General features: G+C 43.9%; 1 protein-coding gene across 10 annotated transcripts in view; it reads right to left on the bottom strand.

Moving 5' to 3' along the window:
* TPD52L1 (TPD52 like 1) overlaps positions 1-24,858 on the bottom strand; it is a 116,707-nt gene that overhangs the window by 50,019 nt on the left and 41,830 nt on the right. For 8 of the 10 annotated variants that reach the window (XM_055310457.1, XM_055310451.1, XM_055310459.1 and 5 more), the window contains exon 2: positions 3,126-3,241. In XM_055310457.1, coding sequence (XP_055166432.1) covers positions 3,126-3,241 — 116 coding nt within the window. Of the gene's footprint in view, positions 1-3,125; positions 3,242-20,907; positions 20,982-21,147; positions 21,232-24,858 lie in introns of those variants that run through there. The other 2 variants (XM_055310453.1, XM_055310454.1) reach the window with 2 other exon arrangements.

The following is a 24,858-nucleotide window of genomic DNA, read 5'->3' as shown; positions in this document are numbered from 1 at the left end:
CAAAACAGTGCAGGATAAAGCAGTGGGGAGGAATCCAGCATAGGCACGAGCCGGTGGGGGACTCAGAGGACACTGAAGAGGAGACTGGATCCCTGGCACGCCCTAAGGCCTCTTGTAAGCAAAGGAGTCAGAGAGGTCTGGACGCAGACCTCTCGCTTTGAGGTCATGGCCATCACGACTGCCTGCCAGTCTAAGAGGCTGGCCTGTGAGGTGTCCTGTTACCCAAGTGGCCAATGGATCCAGTAGGATCTTCCCTCAGGCACAGAGGGCAGTTGCTTGCGACCAGGGGCCCAGGAAGGATGTCTGTGGAGAGCTGAGGCAGGGGAGCTGGGCCATCCAACAGATGGCTCTGGTCTCTGGACGGCCACTTGTGGGACTGCCGAGATTGCTCTCTGTGTGTCCTTGTTGTAATGAAACACTAGCATCCGAGCGTGTCTGAATGCATATCTGATCTGCAAAGAACCTGGTTTGGAGTGGGTATATGAGTATGAGAATGCATGCACATGTGTGTGAACGTGTGCGTGTGTGTGTGCACGCTCGTGGAGGCACGCAGGCACACACACACAGCAGCTGCAGCGTGCATTTGCTGGAGGGCAGGGAAAGCCAACTCAAGGAAAGGATGAGAATTAATATGCAGAGGTGGACCGAAGCGGAGGGAGAAGCAGTGGAAACGTGAAGAGAAAAAACATCAGATACACTTCCCGTGCGATGGACTGGGCCTGGGGGCACACAGCTGCACCCTCGTGCCTCTGGAAGTCACGATGCCACCCTGGCAATACTATGCGGTACTTCTTCATCTCTGAACAACCCAGAAATAAGAGACAGGAAGCATCCTAAAGGATGAGAACATGCATCCTGGTAGCTTAAACATAGGAACGAGGGCTGTGTTATTTTCAGAAGTCAGGCTGAAGAGTCCTAGTAATGAGAGGTGCTGGAAACTCAATAATGTGGCCAAACCAGACAGGACTTTCTGGAAGTACCATTGGGTTTTTTGTATCACAGAGGCATCCACTTAAAACCAAGGCTCACTTTTTCTTGACTAGAAAGTAATGCGTGTGCTCACTGCTGAATGTTTATAAAATAAAGAACGCACACAGAAAACAGAGGTGTGGGGATGCCTGAGTGGCTCAGTGGCTGAGCATCTTTGACTAAGGGCGTGATCCCACAGTCCTGGGATCGGTCCCACATTGGGCTCCCTGCAGGGAGCCTGCTCCTCCCTCTGTCTGTGGCTCTGCCTCTCTCTCTGTGTCTCATGAATAAATAAATATTAAAAAAATAAAAATATAAAAATTTGTAATTTAAATATATATGTGTGTGCGTGCATGTGCATGCAGACCCCAGCAGTCCCAGAACCCAGAAAACCGAAGGCATTTTATAAAGGTTGGCCTGCTACAGAGATTTAAGTACAGAACTTAAACTTGGACTGTAACAGTGAAGGAATTAAATGTTAGCTTAGCATCGGTGAGCTCACACCACTGAGCAGAGCCTAACTTCGGACACCACACACAGCATGAACCAGAATTCCGGGCCTTATGAAAACACAGAGCTAGGATGCTGTCCGTCGCCGCTGACTTCGGCCCGCATGTGCCGGCAAGTGTGGCCAACTGGAAGTACACTGGGTGGTTTTAGATCAGCAGCTGCAGGCCCAGCCAGCCAAAGGACCAGGCTACCTGCCTGGAGGCCCTGCGCTTACTGAAATCATTTCTGCTGTACCAGGAGAACAAGCTGCTCTTGCATTTCACAATGCAGTTATTTTCGGGTGTGCTTTGCGAGGACACCTGAGAAGTCTTTAATATTATCATAAACAAACACCACTGGAACATGAGAGCTTGAGGAGTCTGGAGCAGACAAAGCGGGGTGAGGATACGGTGATGCTCAAAGCTGTATCCTCAGCCTGCGATCGAGCCCAGAGACTTGCTTCCAGCCGGACCAGGAGCTCTGTGCCCTTGGATGCAGGGATGCAGAATGGGGAGGGATATGGGCCTCCTCTCTCTGGCCCTACTGCTTACCCTATTCGAAAAGCTTGCTTTATCCAGTGCTTTCCTCCTACAACATAACTGTTCCTTAGCAAAGTATTTAAGGCTTAGTGGGTGCTGCCAACAAATGGCTTTAGCAACTGTATTCCTGGTGGGCCAGGCATCCTCCCCACCTCTAAGTCCAGATGCCTGAAGCGACGACACAAGATCTAAGGAAACCTGGATTCCTCACAGCTTTCCTTGCTGCCCCCAGTGCTGGATTCTTCTGCAGACAAGCACACAATGTAAGAAATCCAGCTGCTTCTATGATTGATTTTTTTTCATTACAAAAAATAAACCACTTCAAAGTATTTGTTGAGCTAAGTTGCTGACCTAAAGCAAGAACTGCTCTTAAATAGGAGCTTGCACCAGGACCTATACCAAGGTCTTGGAGGAATTCATCAGCTCTGTGAGTGAGTACTGTTCCCATAATACTGCAAAATTAAAAACAGTAAGAGGTGCAGGGACACCTGGGTGGCTAAGCAGTTGAGCATCTGCCTTTGGCTCAGGGCATGATCCCGGGGTCTTGGGATCGAGTCCCGCATCAGGCTCCCTGCATGGAGCCTGCTTCTCCCTCTGCCTGTGTCTCTGCCTCTCTCTCTCTCTCTCTCTCTCTCTGTGTGTCATGAATAAATAAATAAAATCTTAAAATAAAAAAGAATAAGAGGTGCATATTTACAGCTACTTGCCACTGTTGCTTAAGCAACATTACTATCCTGTTTTTTTACTCTAACCAGTGGGTAATGGACAACTAGCAGTACAAAAACACCCTAGAAAAAAAATGAATCACCTTACAATATATCATTTATTAAATTTTATTAAATGAAAGACAACACGGTGGTGGCCCAGTCAGTTAAGTGCTGGCTCTTGATTTCAGCTCAGGTCATGATCTGAAGGTCATGAGATTGAGCCCCCTGTGGAGCTTTGGGCTGGGTATGGAGCCTGCTTAAGATTCTCTCTCTCCCTCTGCCCCTTCCACCCCCGCTGGCACTTCCTCAACAAATAAATGCAGGAAAGACAACATAATTGTACCATGGGACTCACACAAAACTCACATGAACTCCTCAGATCCTGATAGACACAGAACAACAGTAAGATGACTAAACATACCTGAACTAATTCTGCCTTTAACTCTTCTCTTTCCTCCTCGGACAGCATGCTAGAGAAGTCAGCACTGGCTACCGTGTCTTCATCTCGTCCTTGCAATGGTTCGGTCTCCAACAAACCTTTAGACAAGATTGATAAAACATAATGCAATTAAAAAAAATTAGCCGACTCCTGTTTCCACAATCTGGAGAACCAGCCCGACCTTCCTGCTCAAAAACAGCTAAAATCTCCTGGGACACTGGGGTGGCTCAGTCGGTTAGGCGTCTCCCTGTGGGTCAGGTCATGGTCTCAGGCTCCTAGGATGGAGCCCCGCATTGGGCTCCCTGCTCAGCCCGGAGTCTGCTTCTCCCTCTCTGGCTCCCCTACCCCTGTGTGTGCTCTCTCTTTCTCTCTCTTTCTCACACACACAAATGAATGGGATCTTTAAAAAATAAAAAAATAATTAAAAATTCCAGGAAAAAAAAACTTTCTTTTTTATTTTTTTTAGATTTATTTATTTATTCATGAGAAACACAGAAAGAGAGAAAGAGGCAGAGACACAGGCAGGGGGAGAAGCAGGCTCCCTGCAGCGAGCCCAATGTGGGACTCCATCCCAGGATCCCAGGATCGCACCCTGGGCCAAAGGCAGACACTTAACCACTGAACCACCCAGGGATCCCCAACCCGACTATCTAAATTTGTGATCAGCTGCCAAGCAAGTAAGGAATATTAAAAAGCGCAAGAACTAAGTCCAAGTGGGAAGCCAGAAGTGCAAACCGAAGAAGCTCTCATGGGTTCCGCATTTGCCACCCAGATGACTTCCCGCTTTGGCGCTCACTGGCCCCTGGGGTGCAGAGGACAAAGCCTCGGGCCACCCAAGGAGAAGGGTTTAAGGTGGGGGACTTGTACATAAACCCACATTCCCATAAACCCGCATCCCCATGGGGCTGCACCCTGAGAGCAAGGAGAACAGAAAATCAAGAGCGTCACTCCCCACGGGGATCCGGGGGGCAAGCAAAGCAGCCTCAGCTGTTGAATGCGCAGCCGCAAGGGCCTCCCTGGGTCCCTACTCCCGAGGGAGACTGCGTGGGAGCTGACAACCCGAGTGCACACTACTTGGGTGGTCCATGAGGACCCGGAGATGGCACAGCATTGTCAACCTTCCCACTTTGGATGTGGATGGAATGTGGATGTGAAACCTGGGGCAGCAGCAGCCGTGAGGAATCAGTGCAGGCTGATTCTGGCGGATGGAACAAGGGAAGTGCCTGGGTGCTCGGGGACATCACTGTGGCCCAGACCAACCCCGGGGCACTACAACTTCTAACTTGTCCAGTGAGAAAAATGGCTTTTGGTCAAAAAAAAAAAAAAAAAAAAAAAAAAAAGATGCTCTCTAGGAGAGCCCCTTGGCATCTGGAGAACTCAAACACCTATGTTTTCTGGAGGATCCAGCAAACAGGCCTCCATACGTGGAAGCTTCCTGCAGGACACGACTTATGACAGAGCTGGCATCTACACATCCATGGGGAAAGGAAGGTCTCTTAGTAAGCTGTCCTGGAGCAAACAGCCCTCCATGTAGAAAAATTAAGATTGGACACACCTTCACATGATTCACAAAGATTAAATTATAAACATTTTAGAAGACAATAAGATTGGGACGCCTGGGTGGCTTAGTGGTTGAGTGTCTGCCTTCAGCTCGGGTCGTGATCCTGGGGTCCTGGGATCGGGTCCCCCATGGGGATCCCCGCAGGGAGCCCGCTTCTCCCTCTGCCTGTGTCTCTGCCTCTCCCTCTGGGTCTCTCATGGATAAATAAATAACATCTTAAAAAAAAAAAAAAGGAAGACAACAGGATTTATGAATCACTAGGTCGGAAGGGACTTCTTAAACAAGACACCAAAAAAAGGCATATCGTGAAAAAAGTAGGGTGAATAAATTACAGATGTCTTTTCATCAAACCCACTGGAAAATTAAAAGACACGTTACTAATTAGAAGAAGCAATATATCTCCCATGTGTATAACTAGCAAAGGACAAGTTACCAGAAAAAAAAAATAATTCTTAGACCAGTTTAAAGCACAGAAATAGGGGGATCCCTGGGTGGCGCAGCGGTTTGGCGCCTGCCTTTGGCCTAGGGCGCGATCCTGGAGACCCGGGATCGAATCCCACATCAGGCTCCCGGTGCATGGAGCCTGCTTCTCCCTCCGCCTGTGTCTCTGCCTCTCTCTCTCTCTCTCTGTGACTATCATAAGTAAAAAAAAAAAAAAAAAGAAAGAAAGAAAAAGAAACATAAAAAAAATAAAGCACAGAAATAACCCAATAGACCCAAAACAGAATTTGCTGTAGGAAGAAATCGTAAATGGTTAACAAACCCAAGAAAATATGCTCAGCCTCTCCGATGTTCTGGGAAACACAAATTAAATCATTTCACACCCACTGGATTAGTAAAAAGTCCAAAGGCTGACATTATCAAATTTGATGAGTACGTGGAGGATGGAAACTCTCATACGCTGCTGGCAAGAATCCTAAAGAGAGACGAGTAACTTGGAAAATAAGCTACCGTGATCTGTGGGGTGCACACCCCCTTCCATCCAGCCCATCCGCACCTACGTATAAATCGGCACCGAGGTCACCGGCAAGAACTCTCATGGCAGCCGAAGCCCAGGACCAGGAGGATGCACAGAAGCCCCCTGGGCACCCCCTCCTCCCAGCACCTGACCACGTGCAGGGAGTGAACGACCCCACACGCTCCGGGGACGGAACTCACCAACAAGATTCAGAGTGAAAAGCACAAGTTGCAGAAGAATCATAAGGTATAACCCCAAACAGACAAAACTAACTAAAATATTGTCTACAAATAAAATCATAAAGAAAAGCAAGACTGCGATCAAAATGATCCAGGACCGGGCTGGGTGCAGATGGCAGCGGGCGCCTCCCCAGGATCTGACGGTCACGCTCCACTTCTGGGACTCTGAATTTCTGCATCTGAGTATTTCTTCTACCTTTTATTTTGTAAATATTCTTTTGTCTGTGTATATTATGGGATAAGACAATTAAAAATAGATTTTTCGGGATCCCTGGGTGGCGCAGCGGTTTGGCACCTGCCTTTGGCCCAGGGCGCGATCCTGGAGACCCAGGATCGAATCCCACCTCGGGCTCCCGGTGCATGGAGTCTGCTTCTCCCTCTGCCTGAGTCTCTGTCATTCTCTCTCTCTCTCCCTGTGTGACTATTATAAAAAAAAATAGATTTTTCTCTAAAGTCAATATTAAAGGTAAGCAATTAGCCTACAGTGTCAGGACATTCGAGGTAAAGAGAGCAAGGAGATGAACCAATCTGCAAAGTGCTTCTCAGGCTGGCCCCACTTTTGAGTCCCTCGCTCGCACATCCTTATTCTGGAGCAACGACGGGCCATCAGCACCTGCTGATACACTGGCCACATCAGTGAGTGCGGCACCCTGCTGGCCTCGCTGATCCAAGTTCAGCAACACCTTGTCCCATCTCTCTACTCCGGAGGCCAGTTTCGATGCTAAGATAATTTTCTTTTCCACGAGTAATGCTTCTTCATTGCAGAAGACAGAAAAATAAAATTATCCGTCATGGACTACAATTACTGTTAATCGCACTGCCCAGAAACAAGTATCATTTTGGTCTGTCCTTTCTGGTTATTTCTTCTATGCAAACATATACGTTCTCTTGTATATACTTATGTGCACTTACTGTTGTGAATCTGATGTATTCAATAGGGCATCGTGAACATCCCTTATGTCTAAAAACACAGCCGCGTTGATATATTTTTGATGGTCACTTTGTCTCGTGTGTGATTGATAACTTACCCCATTTCCTGGGAAGCCACAGCAAACATCGCCTTGTCAAATAAACCATCAAGCAAAATCTTAATGATTTCCTATACACTCCATCATAGAGTCAAGGGGCAAGAACATTTCTGAAAACTACTGCCTAATTTTCACTCAGAAAGACTGCGTCAGTTTTATGCAGACATCAGCAACCTGTGAGACTACCTGTAGACTCAGGACAATAATGTTGCACCGATTTCTAAAAATATTTTATTTAAACTCAATTTGCCCACATATAGTATAACACCCAGCGCTCATCCCATCAAGTGCCCCCCTCAGTGCCTGTCACCCAGTCACCCCATCTCCCCGCCCTCTTCCCCTTCTGTAAACCTTTGTTGGTTTCCCAGAGTTAGGGGTCTCTTATGGTTTGTCTTTCTAATTTTTCCCACTGTGGTTTTGATTTGTACTTCCCTGATGACAAGTGATGAGGAGCACTTTTTCATGTGTCCAAGCACAGATTTAAGAGATGGACACAGAAGGTAGGCTGCCCCCAACCACGGGAGGAAGCTCTAAGGTACTCTGGCTCCCTAACTCAGCTGGGCCCAGGAACTGAACTGAACAAATACTGCTTAAACTTAGCTGGTATGCAAATTCTCCATCGTTCCCTCTCTTGACAGTGTGAGAGGACGTGGGCAGTTACTTAAGACGACATCAAACATCTTTAGCACCTTCTTATATTCTAGGACAAAACAATAATTCAGAATCTATTTTAGTTGGTAACAAGTGAGTTGGGAAACTTCTAATGAATTTAGGGAAAGGCAGAGACCCAGATCCAGGAGGTTAACTTCTTTTCAGGGGAAAACAACGTAAAGCTTACGAGGTGAGATATCCTGTGCTGACCTGGGGCTCTGATGTGCCACCGCATGTGCCCCTCCAAGGCAACATCACTGATCTTTGCAAAGTCTCGCTCCCAGAAAGCAGCCATTCAGGAAATCTGCTTGGAGGCCAGGCTGCTGGTGAGATGAGGTCTAACTGGACCAGTTACCTTCTTCATTCTTATTCTTGAAATGAAATGCCACTTCCCCATCTTCTTTTCCTATTTAACACCTCAATTTCCCTGCATCAGCCTCTTCTGATGAGTGTTCTCTGAGTCACACAGCTCAGCCCGGGGGGACCGTAAAAACCCAAACAAAATGAAAACACGGCCTGCCGTGTTCAGCGGAATATGCTCCACTCACTGGGTTAGGGAAGCAGTCATCCAACCATGGGGTCAGAGGATAATTCCAGAATCAAGGAGCAGATGAAAGAGGAGTTGAAGAAAGATGGGATTCACCAGTGAAAGTCAGTCAGGATGGGGAGGGAGAATAGAAGCCACCAGTAAGAGACACCAAGTGAGAGACAAGAACGTGAGAGGACAGCACAATCAATATAACATGACCTAGTCCCTATGGAAGCAGGTACTCAAGGAGATTAAAAACATAGTTTTCATAAAAGCAATTATTAGTGGGCAAAAATCACTCTGGAGACAAAATTTTTGGCAGACAGCAGTACACTATGCATGCACGCAACTTCATGAATTTGGTTCCCTTTCCCGATGTGCAAACTATGCCCCCTTGGTCTGGGAGGCAGGAGATCTGGGCTCCTACCTATCTGTGGGTTTGCCACTAACGGCGGAATACACTTGATCTCAATGATCTCATCTGTAAAACTGATACCTTGTGGAACTGTTGTTAAAATTAAATATGTTACATCAGATAAGACATATGAAAATGTCCTAAATGTCTTCAATTTCCATACAAACCACAGTAGCATATTGGTGAAACTGGGGGTAATCGTTTTACAAAATATTACCGTGTTGGGGCACCTGGGTGGTGCAGTCAGTTAAGCGGTCTACTGGTTTCTGCTCAGGTCGTGACCTTGCATCCTGAGATCGAGGCCTGTGTCCAGCTCCACGCTCAGTGCAGAGTCTGCTTGGGACTCTCTCTCCCTCTCCCCATGCCACCGTCCCCCTCCCCTCCACTGTGCTCTCTAAAATAAATCAATCTTTTAAAAAAATATTAATGTGCTATCTTCTCTTTTGGGTCTGCAAGAATATTTTCCTAGCTGGTCTAAGGCATCCACCTGTCTGAGGTGAGGCAGAGGAGCAAAAGACTCCCACACAAAAGGATTTATATTGAAATTCTTGGCATTTGAAATTGGATTTGTCAGAAAGACAAATACTTTGCAACAAAGGCAATTTTCTAAGGAAGGGATGTTTTTCACATTTTCCTTTCCCTCTTCACATAGCAGAAGCCAAGCCCAGGACACCCAGGACACCCAGGCCAGGGGGCTCCCCATAGGTACACGGTGTATTAGGATTTACCAAGGATGTATGTGCCTCCTGGTCCATCCTAGGAGGATGGTGGGGAGAGGGAAGGGAGAGGGAAGGAGAGGGATGCTGGGAGATGTGCATGTTCAGCCTTCCTTGTTGGGCTCTGGAGGTTCTGTTTGCCCCTACAGACCCACTCCACTCCTTCCTCTTCTCCGCTCTGCTCTGCACCCTGGAGACCCACCTGAGGATTACATCAATATGATTTTCTCACCCACCCAGCACTGGCCAGTGGGGAACCGCAGAGGGACCCTGGAGAAGAGAAGAAGGGCTAGGGGCTGCCTCCCTCCCTGCGAGGCGGCATGGTGCAGTTTTGGCTTTTTTCACGACCAAGGACCACACCTGCACTTAGGTGGTCCTCCTCCACAGCTCAGCTGTTATCAAGCTCCCAGAACCTGACCCTCTCCTCCCACCTAAGGACTGTGGGGACTCCCTGCCATTGTTGTCCTGATGTGCTTCAACACTCCCTCCTGGTTTCCCTGAACTCTTCCTGTCGTTCCAGTGGTGCCTTCACTAAACTCCCTTGAATGAAGCACCCCCATTGAGCATGCCATTCATCTGCTTTGAGAAGCTTGTTCCAATCTCCCTTTTGGGCTCTAGGTAGAAAAATCTTTCAGGCCATCCCACACCAACCAGGAGCACAGCCACATCCCTGTAAAAGCGACAGGGGCTGGGAGGTTGGACACCAGCCCTTGTGGTTTAGTTCCCCAATTCCCATTTCTGCAGTCAGCTAACCATGCCTGGGGCCCAGGACTCCCCACAGGGACTCAGGGAGAAAACTGTCACCTTGGTACGGGGTTGGCACCCCTGCAGTTCGGGCTGGAGTTGCTGGGGAGGTGGAGAGAATCTGCCACCGAGAACCAAACTGAGGCTAACTCAGCTTGGAAGGGCTGCAGGGCCCAACCCCAACCGAGGGAAGAGAAGCTCATGAATAATATCCACAGAAGATGTCGGCATCAGAGGACGTCATAGTCCTGGCTGAAGGGCCAGCAGAGAAAACAAAATACTACCTGGACCCTTCCTGTTTCCACATACCAGATGCCTCCTTAATCAGGACAAGGCAAAGGGGGAGCTGAAAAAGGAGAAATCTGAGCTGCAGGACAATTTAACTGAGGAGATGAATATTATTTAAAAGAGGTTTTAAAAAGCAGTCCATTGGAATGGACTAAACCTATTTTTTTCTTCTCCACTACCCAAAGCCCAAAGCATAGGTTTAAAAAAAAAAAAAAAAAAAGGAGCACATGTCTGTACACCAAGACATATTGGGGGTAGGGTTGGGGGCACCTGAGTGGTTCAATTGGTTCAGCATCCGACTCTTAACTCTTGATCTTGGCTCACAGTCAGGATCTCAGGGTTATGAGGGCGAGCCCTGTGTCAGGCTCTGTGCTGAGCATGGAGCCTGCTTGGGACCCTGTCTCTCCCTCTGCCCCCCTTCCCTCAGGCTCGCTAAAAAAAAAAGGGTGGGGGAAGGGCATAGTGTGAATACATTTTGTGATCTTGCTATAGGAGTATTTTGTACCTAGACAGCCATTTTACTTTCATTTGTATGTAATAAAATATGTAGACATTTAATAAGGGTAAACGAAAATCCACAGGTCTGACTCTAAGGCAGGAGTTGTGCTTCTCATTGGCCAGGCACATCTCTGGGAAACAGGTAGATCCCAGGTAGTTGTCAAATGCCACCAAATGCCTGCTTTCACCTTCAATTGGCCATGATGACTCATTCAAGTCCCACTTGTAGGGCTGAATGACACAACATACCAAAGCAGATACAGCAGAGAAGTGACGATGGGCTGGTCCCAGCCTTGTTGATGGGGATCCTCACTTATGAACCCGGGTTCAGGGTCTGACTCATTTGCAAATTGCTGCCTTCAAAGTTAGGCTAGTCTGACTCCAGGGCCTACATCCTTCCCTGTCCTACAACCATATGATGAAAAGGAAACAAATGCTGACAAGTACAAATCAAGAAATGAGCTTTGGATTAAAATGCCTCCTTCAACCTTGAAATGAAATTGCTCATTGGCATCCATATACTTTTTCTTTTTTTTAAGATTTATTCATTCATTTGGGAGAGAGAAAAGAGCATGCTGGCATGCAGGGTGGGGCAGAGGGAGAAGGAGAGGCAGTCTCAAGCAGACTCTGTGATGAGAATGGAGCCCAACACAGGGTTTGACCTCATGACCCTGAGATTCCTGAGATTAGGACCCTGAGATCACGACCTGAGCCAAAACCAAGAGTCATACACTTAACTGACTGGGCCACCCAGGCATCCCAGTATCAATATACTTTCAATGCATCCTGTTGAGCTCTCCAGTGGATTAGGTTATGGCTTCATGCACATGATTGAAGGAGCACAGACAGCTAGGAGTTAAAATGGTTACAAACCATGAGTTCAGATGAATGACCCCATATCCTGCATTGTGGCAAATATATAAAAGTCGCAGAATTTCTTTTAAATGGCAAAATAATCTTGCAGGTATTGGTGTGTACACCCACACTAAGGAATTAACAAATAAATATGGCTGTGGAACCAAGCAAAGGAAGAAAAGTGTGTATTTTCAAAAAGAATACAAAATTATTCCAGGACTTAAAAAAATTTTGAAAAAATTATTCCAGGACTTAAAAAAAAGAAAGAATGCAATAAAACAAATGAAAATTCACCCTTGTTTGCAAAATAAATTTAAGACTGTAATGTTTATTACTTATATTTTCACCATGACATTTGGTGAAAATAACTGCAGACATTCTTTTCGCATAAAACTTCAAAATACCTCCATTTATTCTCTCTGGGAAAAACTCCTGAGCTAATCTCACTCTTGGATTTATGGTTATCTTTTTTTTTTAAAGATTTATTTATTTATTTTATGACAGACATAGAGAGAGAGGCAGAGACACAGGAGGAGGGAGAAGCAGGCTCCATGCCAGGAGCCCAACACGGGACTCGATCCCGAGACTCTAGGATCGTGCCATGGGCCAAAGGCAGGCGCCAAACCGCTGAGCCACCCAGGGATCCCCCGATTTATGGTTATCTTAAAGTGCACAAAAACTAACCACATGTTAATTCGAGGAGGGTGGAAATTAAAGATATAAATTAAACAAGTTTATTTATTAGAATCCTCTCTGCACGTTAGACCTACCGCCCAAACCTAGATATTTCTTATGCACCCCCATCTTTGGACTGCTTCCCATTCATATACTAGCAACTTGCATCTAGCCTATTACTGAATCACACATCCAGTATATAAGGCTTTACATGTGTTTTTTCCTCTTGTCCTGGAGTTTTGGCAGTAGCCTCAAAGGCTAAGAATAATGGGAGCTTTATACCCCCAGTTCATAAAACCAAGGCTTGAACCCTAGTGCGTGATATGCCAATAGATTTTATAATTGCTTCTGCCGGGGCTGAGACCACCTTCTTCTAGCCCTTGAGTAGGGGTGAAGAACGGAGCAGGGACGGAGTGGCATGTACGAAACTTGCATACACAGACAAGCAATGATGAAAGACAAATAATACTCTCTACTCTCCAGAGATCACCACTGTGGAACCTTCATGTACATCTTTCCAGATCTCTTCCTCCATTGCAGCCCATTTCCCACGCCCCCTCACATGTTAGCATCTCTGAAATCGGGATGTCTCTTACAATCAGTGTTAGCAGCATTTTCTTTCTGTGGTGGCATATAAAACAATAGGTATCTTGGAATCTTTGATATCTTAGATTTTAAGAATCTGATACATAGATATATATACATATAAAAAATCAAATATATCTTATATATGTATCTCTAAATAAGAGATCTCCATATAATTAAAAATGAGATCAAAGGTGCCTGGCTGGCTCAGTCAGAGGGACATGCAGCTCTTGATCTTGGAGCCAGGAGTTAAAGCCCCACGTTGGGTGTAGAGATCCCTTAAATAAATATTTTTTAAAAGAATGAGATCATTCTATTTTGCAACGTGATTTTTTTTCAGACCTTTTTTTTCAGATTTTATTTTTAAGTAAGTTCTACACCCAATGTGGGGGCTTGAACCCATAACCCCGGGATCAAGAGTCCACCAACTGAGCCAGCCAGGTGCCCCAGAAAATTTTCCCTCCTCATCTTTTTAAAATCTCATCTGAAACCAGACTGTATCAAAGGTCCCCAACTGGGACACCTGGGTGGCTCAGTGGTTGAGCATCTGCCTTTGGGTCAGGTCGTGATCCTAGGATCCTGGGACTCGATCCCACATCAGGCTCCCCTCAGGGAGTCTGCTTCTCCCTCTGCCTGTGTCTCTGCCTCTCTATGTCTCTCATGAGTAAATAAATAAAATCTTAAAAAAAAAAGTCCTCAGCTGATCCCGTAATGTGTCTAGAGCTAGTTTGCCCAAACCCATATCCAAACCACAACTGCACACTAACCTGCTCGTCATGCTCCTTAAGCCTCTTTACCTCTAGCTGACTAATTAATGGCTTGTGGAAGAACCCAGGCTTTGTCTTGGCAAATTCATCCCAAGAGTTTGATTAAAATTCTTCAGGTGATTGCAAGAATACAGCATATTGGGAAGAGACCCCTTTGGGGGAAACTAGTCTTAGGAAGAATTCCAGCTCCACCCTTTTAAACTCTATGACTATGATCATTGGAAACCTGGTCTCATCTTTTGTGAAATGGGGATAATAATGTCTACACACACAAGCAGGTTGTCAGGACTTACAGTTTTGCAAAATACTAGCACAGTGCCTGGTAAATAGTAATCGGTTAGCACATCTTATAGCACCCAATCCGGTCACACTTGAGTGAATTCTTCCTTGATCAGAATTATTTATGAAACTCAAGTGCTCTCAGAGAAAAAAAAAATAGAAGCTACTACTCTGTCCTCAAGATGCTAAAAGAATTTCACTATAGAGACTACTCACTCACATCTCTACCTGAAGTAACACCAGTAGAGCTAGCACGCAATGACACGCAAAGCGGATGTCCTGCAGAAACCCAAACCTTCATGCTGCTTATCCTCTGTCCCCTCCCTAGAAGGAGCCCTCTGCTCCTATGGCTCTACCCTGTCTGGCCATTGCTTCATGGACGGGGATGAACTCCTGACTCAGAAGTAGCCTCTGGATTCCTCTCTTGAGATTTTAAACTATGAGACAAAGGATGGGTTGGTGGAACGAGGTTACACCAGGTACTAGCAGAATTAGTAGAGTGTGGGCCCCAATCTTCCTCACAGCTGCCTTCAGTCCCATGTTTGTCCATTGCTCATCCATTCAACAAATGTTTATCAAAAATAAATAAATAAATAAATAAATAAATAAATAAATAAATAAATAACAAATGTTTATCGAACATCTACCGCATGCCGTACAGGTCTTTGCTTTCATGGAACTCACAAACCTACCTGTCCTGAGGCCAGTTGTTTGACTTCGGAATTTCCATGAGCTTTCTCCTTATCATTAAAATAAACTTCGGTTCCATTTGAGCTAGCCCGAATGTCTCTTTCTCTTTTTCACACACACACACACACACACACACACACACACACACACACTTAAGTTAAACAGAGACAGTGATATTATGAGATTCAGGACAAAGAGATCATTATGAACCCTCTACCAAATTTTAACTCCATGACTTCAATTATGTGCAGTCAATGACCTTGAAACAAATTAATTAGAAGTCTGATAAATCATTTTTGCCCCAAACTTCCTCTACACGTGAAGTCACTTTGTCATTTGTATAGTCTTTAAGATCTTCTCTATGTAAATGGTTTAGGAGGCTAAATGCTGCAAGCCCAGAGCCCAGCCCCCTTCACTCTCAAAGGGCAAGAGTTGGGGGGGCAGCAGTCACAGAGCTACACTCAACCCACTTACGGACCCGCAGCATTGTTCCAGGCAATAGGATTTTCTGAGATAGATGCAACTGTAACTAGCAACTGTTGGACTAGGGTCTCTGTTTGGGTTCTGAAGGCTGATCTGGTCCATAAGGTTTGGCTTTTCCATAGTCTATCTGGAAACATCTACATACATGCACAGAGAAAACAAGAATCTGGGCTAACCAGAAAGGCCCGAGACATCTTTGGGAATACTTAAACACACTGGAGAGGCTAATGAGGAATTTCCCAGAGGTGAGGGTACAGGACTGGATTCCTAGAGTTTCCTGAGTGGTCTACCCCACAACTGTGGGCTTGTCTTTAGGAGTGTGCTCTCTCTTTACCTGGCCTGAGAAATGACAGAGGGGTGTTCTCTACTCTAATGTTTGGGGCCAGGCTCACCATGCCTAGCTCTTCACAGCTAGTGCTTCCTGACAGCACTGGCCAAGTCAGAACCATGGTTGCATTGTGTTATGTGGCCGTGGGTGGTGTTGGGGTTACCAGAGGATGAGCCTAAAGGAAAGTATCTAAAACAAGTGGGCTGCTTTCCAAGGAGCCTGACACAGGTAAAGTCCAGTCTCAAAGTTCAAGGTTGTGTCTGGGAAATAAGAAAAGCTGGCACAGGGTAGAGAGGAGATTCTGAGAGCCTGGAGGAAGTTCTCAGCAGTGACCCGCAGCAGCTCTGTGCAAGCTCCTACTAGTTTTGAGCTACGGTCCAAGGGCCGGACTCTGTACAGCATCCTGCCATCTTTGATCAGACCAAAGGGCCTGGAGGAGGAGTCAGGGTGGACTCTGAAGACTCTGAGGGCTCTGTCCCCCAGCACCACCCCTGCCTGGCAATGCTGTCAGCACTGGTCTAGTCATCACACTGCACAGTATTAGTGTCCATACCTCCCTCAGGCAATCGCCACTGTCCCCCGGTGTTGGGTCTATTCTGCTACATGTTTTACCTCCTGTACCAGAAGGTAAGCCAGCAAATGACAGAGAGCCAGTCTTGTTCACCTTGGCAGCCCTGCATTCCTAGCATGACGATGTGACGGTGGACCACAGCCAAGAGCGAAGTGTACTAGCTGTGCCTAGAGCCACTGATGAGAGAACATCTCTCAAAAGAGTGACTTAAGATCGATCACTGAATATCACACTCATGCGTGCAAAAGTGACTACAGATGCTCAAAGGATGGCCAACCTCTCTTGGGAACCATCAACTCTTCTTGCAGGGCCACCTTCTTCCATCTTCTCCTTTGGATTCTCTGAGGAGCCAGCAGTTTCTCTCCTCCTCCTCACGTCCCAACCCCTTCCTTCCTCACAGATAACCATCTTAGATGAACCACATTTACCCTTCCTTATCCCAGTGCAATCCTAACAAAAGGTATACAGAACTGCTATCAAGCTGCACTTGTTGCTCTCTATGATACCTCTTGGCCTTGAGAGAAGTTAGTGAATAACAACAGATGCTCAGCTGCAACCAGGCACCACACTAATCTGTTCTCAAACACTTTTGGGTCCCTCTCACAGAATCACACCAAAACGTATCCTGAGACTACATGAAGGATGTGCCTTGACCCTGAAACCATATCAAAAAGGCAATAAATGCTGCTGTCACTGCGAAAACTTTCTCTCAGCAGCTGGTCAATGACTCTCTTAAGGGAAAAAGTAGAATAAATGCATTCTTCTTAACCACATGGTAGGTGCTGGGTGCGCTACATGCTGTATCTTGTCTCATCCTCCCCAGAAACACACTAGGCAGGTGGCGTTGAGATTAAAAAGGTCTCATATGCCATCCAACTCATCATCTAACAAGTGAGCCTGCTAATTTTCTAGATGATAGCAGGAGACCTATGACTCCTGATCAGAAGCTCTGAGTGCAATAAGCAGCACAAACATCATGTTCAGGTTTGTGCCACTTGCCATTAAGTCCCCAGGGGGGGTGACAAGGAAGGGCGTGTATGGAAAATAGGCACAGCATGGGTTTGTAGCTAAAGAACCTTGGGCTCAGGGAATCCAAATCTTTTATAATAGGCAGTCAGCAAACCTGCCCAACCTCTGCCCTGGAGGGAGACATTATCTTTACTCTACTGGACAATGCGCAAACCTGACTTCTGCTCTAGAGAGAGACACCATCTCCACCTTCCAAGACTGTTCCCTATAAATATCCCCAAAAAGAATCGTCTAGAAAAAAGGCCACATGCACATCTCTGCTTGCAAGACAGGCAGAAATGCAAGACATATGGAGAATCTTCCACAGGTAGTACTTTATCATTTTTCAAATTAATAAATGATAGTTCAGGAAGTTAAATAACGTATCCAACCTCACATGGTTGATGAGTGAGGGACTTAAGATCTGAACGTGAATCCATCAGTTTACGCAGTTCACGCTTTTGCAACTTGACCACAACTCTTCACGCACAAGTCAGACAGGAACTAAGATGTCTCTCTAACCCATCCCAGAAAACTCTCCAGAAAACCTCTGCTCAGCAAGACTGAGGTTTGCTGACGGCCAAGGTCTGAAGCTTTAAAATACACAGGCACCCCACTGCTGAGCACTGGGAAGAGTCCAGGGGGTTTTCATCTCCCAAACCCTCTCATTGAGGAGTTGCTCAACTAATGTTTGTCGAATCAATCCCCTGGGACAGAAAGTCAAACCATCAAGTCCTCTAGATGCCCCTTCGACATCCTTCATCGTCTGTCATGTTTGTCTATCCTTTTACACTTTCATTACTATGACAGTGATTTAGGCTTTTATCACTATACACTCAGACTACTGCAATCTTAGCTAAATTTTATCACCTTGCTTGCACTCTTTAAACACAACCCAATCTACACAACACTCAAATTAATATTTTGAACACATTACTTTCATCTTGTCAAAACTTAGTTCAAAAAATATTCAATGGATGGAACTGCTTCCAGCCTAAAATTGAAAATTCTTATGCTAGCATCCAAAGCCTCCCACGGCTGGCTGCAAGTGGTGATTCCAACTAGCCTGGCTAGGAATTTCCCATTAAGGCCTTGAAATGAGCCAGGCTGTCACATGCAGTGTCCCTCCGTTACACTCTATTCAGTCCTATACTTTTGTGCTATTCCTTCACCCTCAAAAGCCTCTCTCTCTCTCTCCTCCTTTCTGTTTCCCTTCTAAGAATCCTACCAAGTTGCCAACAACACTAGGAGAACAAGTAACACGTTGTGTGTCTTAAATTGATCTCAAATGTTGACTTTTTTTGCATTCTATATATATCATTCTATATGTCACTATATATAAATTACTACGAAGTACTGTGTGAAGCATAAGCTACATTATGACTTGCATTATAAATTACATTAAAATACATAATATGATATTTTAATCATAATTATAGTTAAACAATTCTGTAAAGAAAATCTCTCAGATGCTGTCCTATAAAAGTTTACTGTCCTTCTTAAATATGAAGAACATATGAGTCACCACTATTAATAGCATTGTTTTCTAAAGCTTTAGTTTCATTTAATAATGTCCCTAAAAAAAGAAGTCATCTGTAATGCTCAGCTTGAGAGTCTACTAATCATAAGGATTTTATGCTTTTTACTAAGTGTTTTATCTGAAGATGTTTCTGAGGTTGTAGTAACTTGAATCCCTATTACTTCATGCTTCCAGAATTGTTTTTTTAATATGCTACTTAGCTAATAATCCACATAATTAGATGCTGATTAAAATTGGCTCCAATCTCTAAAGAAAAATTTGTGACTGGCCAAGACCTAACTTTGGCTAAAGATGGACGTGATATGCCATTACAGACAGAGAATCTACAAGTATATGGCAACATTTCCTTCCATTTCTCATTCATCCATATATACAAGGTGAATGCTGACTGCAAAAGGAAATACACCATTGATATAAAATTTTCGGGTTCGTTGTGTATTGATGAGGTCACCAAAATTCAATAGAATTCTAAAGACAGCATAAAGTATAGAAGGTACATGACCCTGAAGGGCAGGCTATCTTCAAGACACTCAAACCAATTAGGGATCCACATAACCTAAATTACTGGCTAAGATCTGACAAGGACTCCTACTCTTGTCAGAGAGCTGGCCCCACTTATCCAAGACTTTCCTGGTCTCATGCCCAACCCATGCCTTTAAGGTGTTCCTGAAGGCCTGGAGAACTGTGGGAATTTGGGGCAATGGACAGAATGTGCTTGTCCTATGGCTATGGTGGCACCATCTAAGGTTCTGGGAGTGGCTTGCTTCATGGCATCATTTTACTGAGCTAACTACAGAAAATGTCACTGCATTCTGACACACACAGCTTCAATTCTTGTGTAAGATCAGCTGGCCATTCAGGTTGGGATCCCCAGGTTTGTGGCAGAGTTAGAGATGTCATATTCTAGTCATCTGTGGTTTGTTAGGTCCAGAAATTTTCCACTGGTTCACATAGTGGGTGATCAGGCTCTTAGAGGAGTCTCTACTAACAAATCACTTGGAAGACTGACTTCCCAAGTAGGCCCAATGTCTTAAGACAAATCTCTTGTTCTTTACTTCCTCAGAACAAAATCTCCTTGAGAAACCAAATGAACAGCAGAAGATTATTTGGTAAGCATTGAGAAGAGTAAAGAAAGGTAGATATTGTGGCTTCAAGATATTGTGGCTCCTATGCTGTATTTTCATTGTATGATTCATTGTCATTCTCTTCCTCTAGATTATGAGGTACTTTACACACTGTTATTATTAGATGCTCAGCAAATGTTTGTGGAATACTTTAACTAGCTATCATGACCTTACTATTCAAATGCCTACAAATTAGATTTTTTTTTTTTTTTTTTTTGTGGCTGGGATCCAGAAAATAAAACTTTATTTACAAAAACAGGTGGTGGGCCATAATCTCCACAGACAGCAATGGAGGAGGGTCAGCTTTAGCACAAAAGGGCAGGAAATAGGACAGATGGAGGACCAGATTCACTGGCTATAGACTGAGGCCGGAATGTTTCACTCTTTTTCAGTACAAAGGGAGTTGTTTGTACAATGAATATTTATTTTGATTCAGACCAGTATGAATACTAATAATTACAGTAATGGTTGGGCCAGATTAAGGGAACCCCAACTCCTTTGGTTCTTCCAAGAGGGGATAATTAGACCTGCAGTTTTTAATATTTGAAATCTAAGAATTTGACCTCAGCTTTTTTCTTAAAGACCCTTTTTCTTTGTTTTTTTTTCCTTTTTTCTTTGTTAAAATACTATTACTTTAAGTACATTATCAATAGCTAGAATTGCCCTTTTACCACCAGCTTGAGCAATACCTAGGCATACAGTAGGTGCTCAATAAATGGATGTGTCCAACAGATGTTCTCAGTGTAATGGATCTTGCAAGGTCAGTGGAGGGGGAGCTGGCATCACTCAGCCAGGGGAGCATCTCTCTTTTTGTAGCATTGAAGACAGAATGGCCAAGGCCTACAAGTAACACAATGGCCATTGACAGGAGTAGCCAATAACACCTGAGAGAAGTCACAATCAGCACACATCAGCTGTACCCGTACTGTCATTCCATTTTGTCATCACATCTTGTCCCTTCAAGGAACACATTAAGCCAAAGGCCAGCCTTCATTTTACCAATGTTCTGTCTGAGTTTATACCTTTATATTTCCAGATAAAACAAATCCGAAGGCCTTGGAAAGTCTAAGTCTACTTCCTTGTAAACAGTAGAGTTAAGTGAGAAAGATTAAGATGAATTAGGATCTTCAATACATGACAGGTGACGCCAGAATGTTTGCTGGAATTTGGTTAACGGACACTCGGAGCAGAATCTTATCCAACATCCTGACAAGTTGAAAACTGATATATACCTGGGACTGTCTGTGGTAGATCAGCGTCTCTTCAAGGCACCAGGATGCAGTTGTGTTATACTTTCCAATCTCCATGTTCACTTATGTTTAGAGCACGTCAATGAAAGAAAACTTTATTAATGGTGACTACTGTAGAAAAAGTTTTAAAAACTGCTTTGTAAGTAGATCAAGAAAACAAGTACAGAAGACATCAGGTTTTCTGAAATGAGAGCCAGAAATAAAGAAGTATAAATTCCTTACAGAAAACGGGGTGGATGGGGTCCTCCCAGCGGCTGCTTCTGAACTTCACTCCAAGTGGAGCCAAAATGAAGCACAAAGGGTAAGCGGCACAGACCTGAGCTTTTATGCCTCACATGAGGTCACATGGCCGTGTCCACACCAATGGCTCCTGCTAGTTATGAGCATTTCAAAACCACAGAGGAAAACATTAAGCCAATTTGGAATTAAAAGATGTAAAATATTTATCACAGACCTCAGCTTTTCCAATCACCTACATTTCAAGTGTAAGATCAAGGCATTTGAGAAGTTCTTCCTATTTCAAACTTTTATTTGCTACTCTTTAAAGGCACAGGTTGACGCACCACAGTATAGATGCACCCAGGATAATCTGGAACTCAGACCAAAACAATCCAAAAATAAAGTCACAGCAGCCACAAATCTGTGGGTAAAAAACCTAAACAAACAGTTATGAAAAAGCAAAACACAGCTAAATTTATGATGGAGAGACTCTAGGAGCTTCCTCCTTTGAATAAACTCCTACATTACATGAGGAAAAATAAAATTACTGCAGGAATGTGTACAGACAAACCACAAATTGGTACACCATCTTTCTTAAGCTTTAAATCATCCTTTTCTCTGTATCTCCATCCTCATTTCATCCTCTGCCACTCATATACACATATTCAAATCTACCCCTCAGGGAATGTGGGAAAGGAAAGCCAATCTGGACAGAAGATAAACCTCCGAACTGTACATCCAGCCTTAGATTTTTGTCTTGAGTAAGAAAGTCTCCATCATCATCATCATCAGAAAGGTACACTCATGTAAAAAAAAAATCAGAAGCAATTTCTTCTCCTTTTCTCCCTTTCCCCCTCTCTTCTTCTTACATCATCAGAAATATTCGTTCACTTGGTGAGTTGTCCTGAGAGACAGTCAGCGCTCTGGGACCAGTTTCTCATCTCCTCCAATCCGTGAGGCTGTGAGGCCGACACAAGCTGCACATGCGGACAGCTTTGCTGGACTAACTACAGTCCCATCCTCCGTCATTCTCTGATTGTCTTCTGGGCTTTGGAAGGCGCTGGGACATCTTATAGGATGAGTTCAGGAAAAGGAGTAAAAACCATTACTTTTCAATGGAAGACATCTGCTATGAACATGAGACAGAGCCAAGTATAACTTTTATTCCCAAGGCATATTTAAAGAAAAGAGTAGAGAGTAAGAAAGTCCTCCTCAGACAGATCTTAGCTTCTTAAGGGTCTCTAGTCCTTACACAATATCAAGTCTACCACGAGGGTTAGGAGGGTGAGGCTAGGGTGTAGGCTAGACCCCTGTCTGTTGGTACCTCAGTCATTTTCAGAGCCCTGGTCTTTATTTTTACTTATATACCTTTTATTTATTAGTTTTAAATGAAGTATGGTTGACATATATTGCTATATTAGTTTCAGGTATACAACCTAGTAATTCAGCACTTGTGTACATTAAGTCACCCTTTTTTTTTTTTAAGATTTCATTTACTTATTCATGAGAGACACAGAGGGAGAGAGGCAGAGACACAGGCAGAGGGAGAAGCAGGCCCCATGCAGGGAGCCCGACTGGATCCCAGGCCTCCAGGATCACGCCCTGGGCTGAAGGCGGGCGCTAAACCGCTGAGCCACCCAGGTACCCACGTTAAGTCATTCTTACCACTGTAAGTGTAGAGTAGAAAACCCATAAATGGACCCACACTTCCATGGTCTACTAATCTTCAACAAAGCAGAAAAGAATACCCAATGGGAAAAAAAGACCGTCTCTTCAACAAATGGTGTTGGGAAAACGGGATGACGACATGCAGAAGAATGAAACTGTACCATTTTCTTACACCAAGCACAAAAATAAATTCAAAATTAATGAAAGAGCTAAATGCAAAACCATCAAAATCCTAGAGGAGAACACAGGCAGCAACCTCTTTGACCTTGGCCGCAGCACTCCTTACTAGACACGTCACTGGAGGGAAGTCTGTATATCTTAATCCCGTCCACCTCTCTCCTTACCTTCTAGCAATCACCAGAAGGGTGGTTCTCTGTATTTATGATTCTGCTTCTGTTTGTTCATTTGTTTTTTAGATTTCACATGTAAGTGAAATCACATGGTATGTCTTTCTTGTCTGATGTATCTCACTGAGCCTAATAACTCTCTATGTCCATCCATGTTGTCACAAATGGCAATATCTCATTTTTATGAGTATATATATATAAATATATACCCATAAATATATATATTTATACATACACACACACACGCACATATATACCACATCCTCTTTACCTATTCATCTATCGGTAGACACTTGAATTGTTTCCATATCTTGGCTATTGTAAACAACACTGCAATAAATATAGGTGTGTAAGTATCCTTTTGATGTAATGTTTTCATTTTCTTTGGATAAATATCCAGTAGTGAAATTACTGGATCATATGGTATTTCTATTTTTAATTTTTTGAGGAAACTCCATACTGTTTTCCACAGTGGCTGTATCAACTTACATTCCCACCAACAGGCCACAAGGTTTCCCTTTTCTCCATATTCCTGCTAATGTTTGTTATTTCTTATTTTTCTGATATTAGCTATTCAGAAGGGTGTGAGGTCACACCTCAGTGTGGTTTTGATTTGTATTTCCCTGATGCTTAGTGACATTGAGCATTTTCTCATGAGTCTGTTTGCCATCTATATGTCTTCTTAGGAAAAATATCTATTTAGGTACTCTGCTCATTTTTTTTAGTCAGATTTTTGGAAAATTTAATATTGAGTTGTGTAAGTTCTTTACATATTTTGAATATTAATCTCTTATCAGATATATCATTTGCAAATATCTTCTTCCATTCAGGACATTGTCTTTTTGTTTTGTTGATGGTTTTCTTTGTTGTGCAAAAGTTTTTTATTTTGGTTGTAGTCCCAGAAGTTTATTTTTGCTTTTGTTTCCCTTTCCTGAGGAGTCATAGCTAGAAAAATGTTGCTAAGGCCAATGTCCAGGAGATTATTGCCAATGTTTTCTTTAGGTAGATTTATGGTTTCAGGTCTCACAGTTAGGTCTTTAATCCATTTTGTGCTTATTTCCTGTATATAGTTTAAGAAAGTAGTCTAATTTCATTCTTTTGCATATGGCTGTCCAACTTTCCAGGCATTTATGAAGAGTCTGTCTTTTCCCACTGAACATTCTTGTTAGAAGCCTGGTCATTTAAAAAAGCACTGTTCAGAGGTATGGGCAGCCCTTTACTTTAAGCAACCAGTTCAGTAACATCCACATTTCTCCAAGTTTGCTTATCAAATGTTTAACATTTCAAATAGCTGCTATTGACAATGTCCAGGAGAAAAATCTTTTTCTCCTGAAATCTGGGTAGGAAAATAAATGCTAAAGAAGATAGAAATATGTGTTTCTGAGTCATGCAGTGTTCAGCAAAAATATGCAAGAATTAGAAAAATTTAAGGGAAGTCACACACAGGAAAATACAATGGCTAAATAAAGCATGAAAAGACAACCTTTTAACAAGAATAAGGAGAATGCAAATTGAAATCACAAAAATATGCCATTTTTCATCTAAGAGATTGGCAAAAATGCAAAAGTTGGACAACAGCCTGTGTTGGCAAGGTTGTGGAGACCTAGGTCCTCTAAATCATCACTGGCTTCTGGAAGGTGCAGCTGATTGGGAGAGCCTTTGACCCTACCATCCCACTCTTGAGAATCAATCTTACAGG

The sequence above is a fragment of the Nyctereutes procyonoides genome, unplaced genomic scaffold (assembly GCF_905146905.1).
Source record: "Nyctereutes procyonoides isolate TBG_1078 unplaced genomic scaffold, NYPRO_anot_genome, whole genome shotgun sequence".
NCBI lineage: Eukaryota > Metazoa > Chordata > Mammalia > Carnivora > Canidae > Nyctereutes > Nyctereutes procyonoides.
This window is presented reverse-complemented; position numbering and strand designations above follow the sequence as displayed.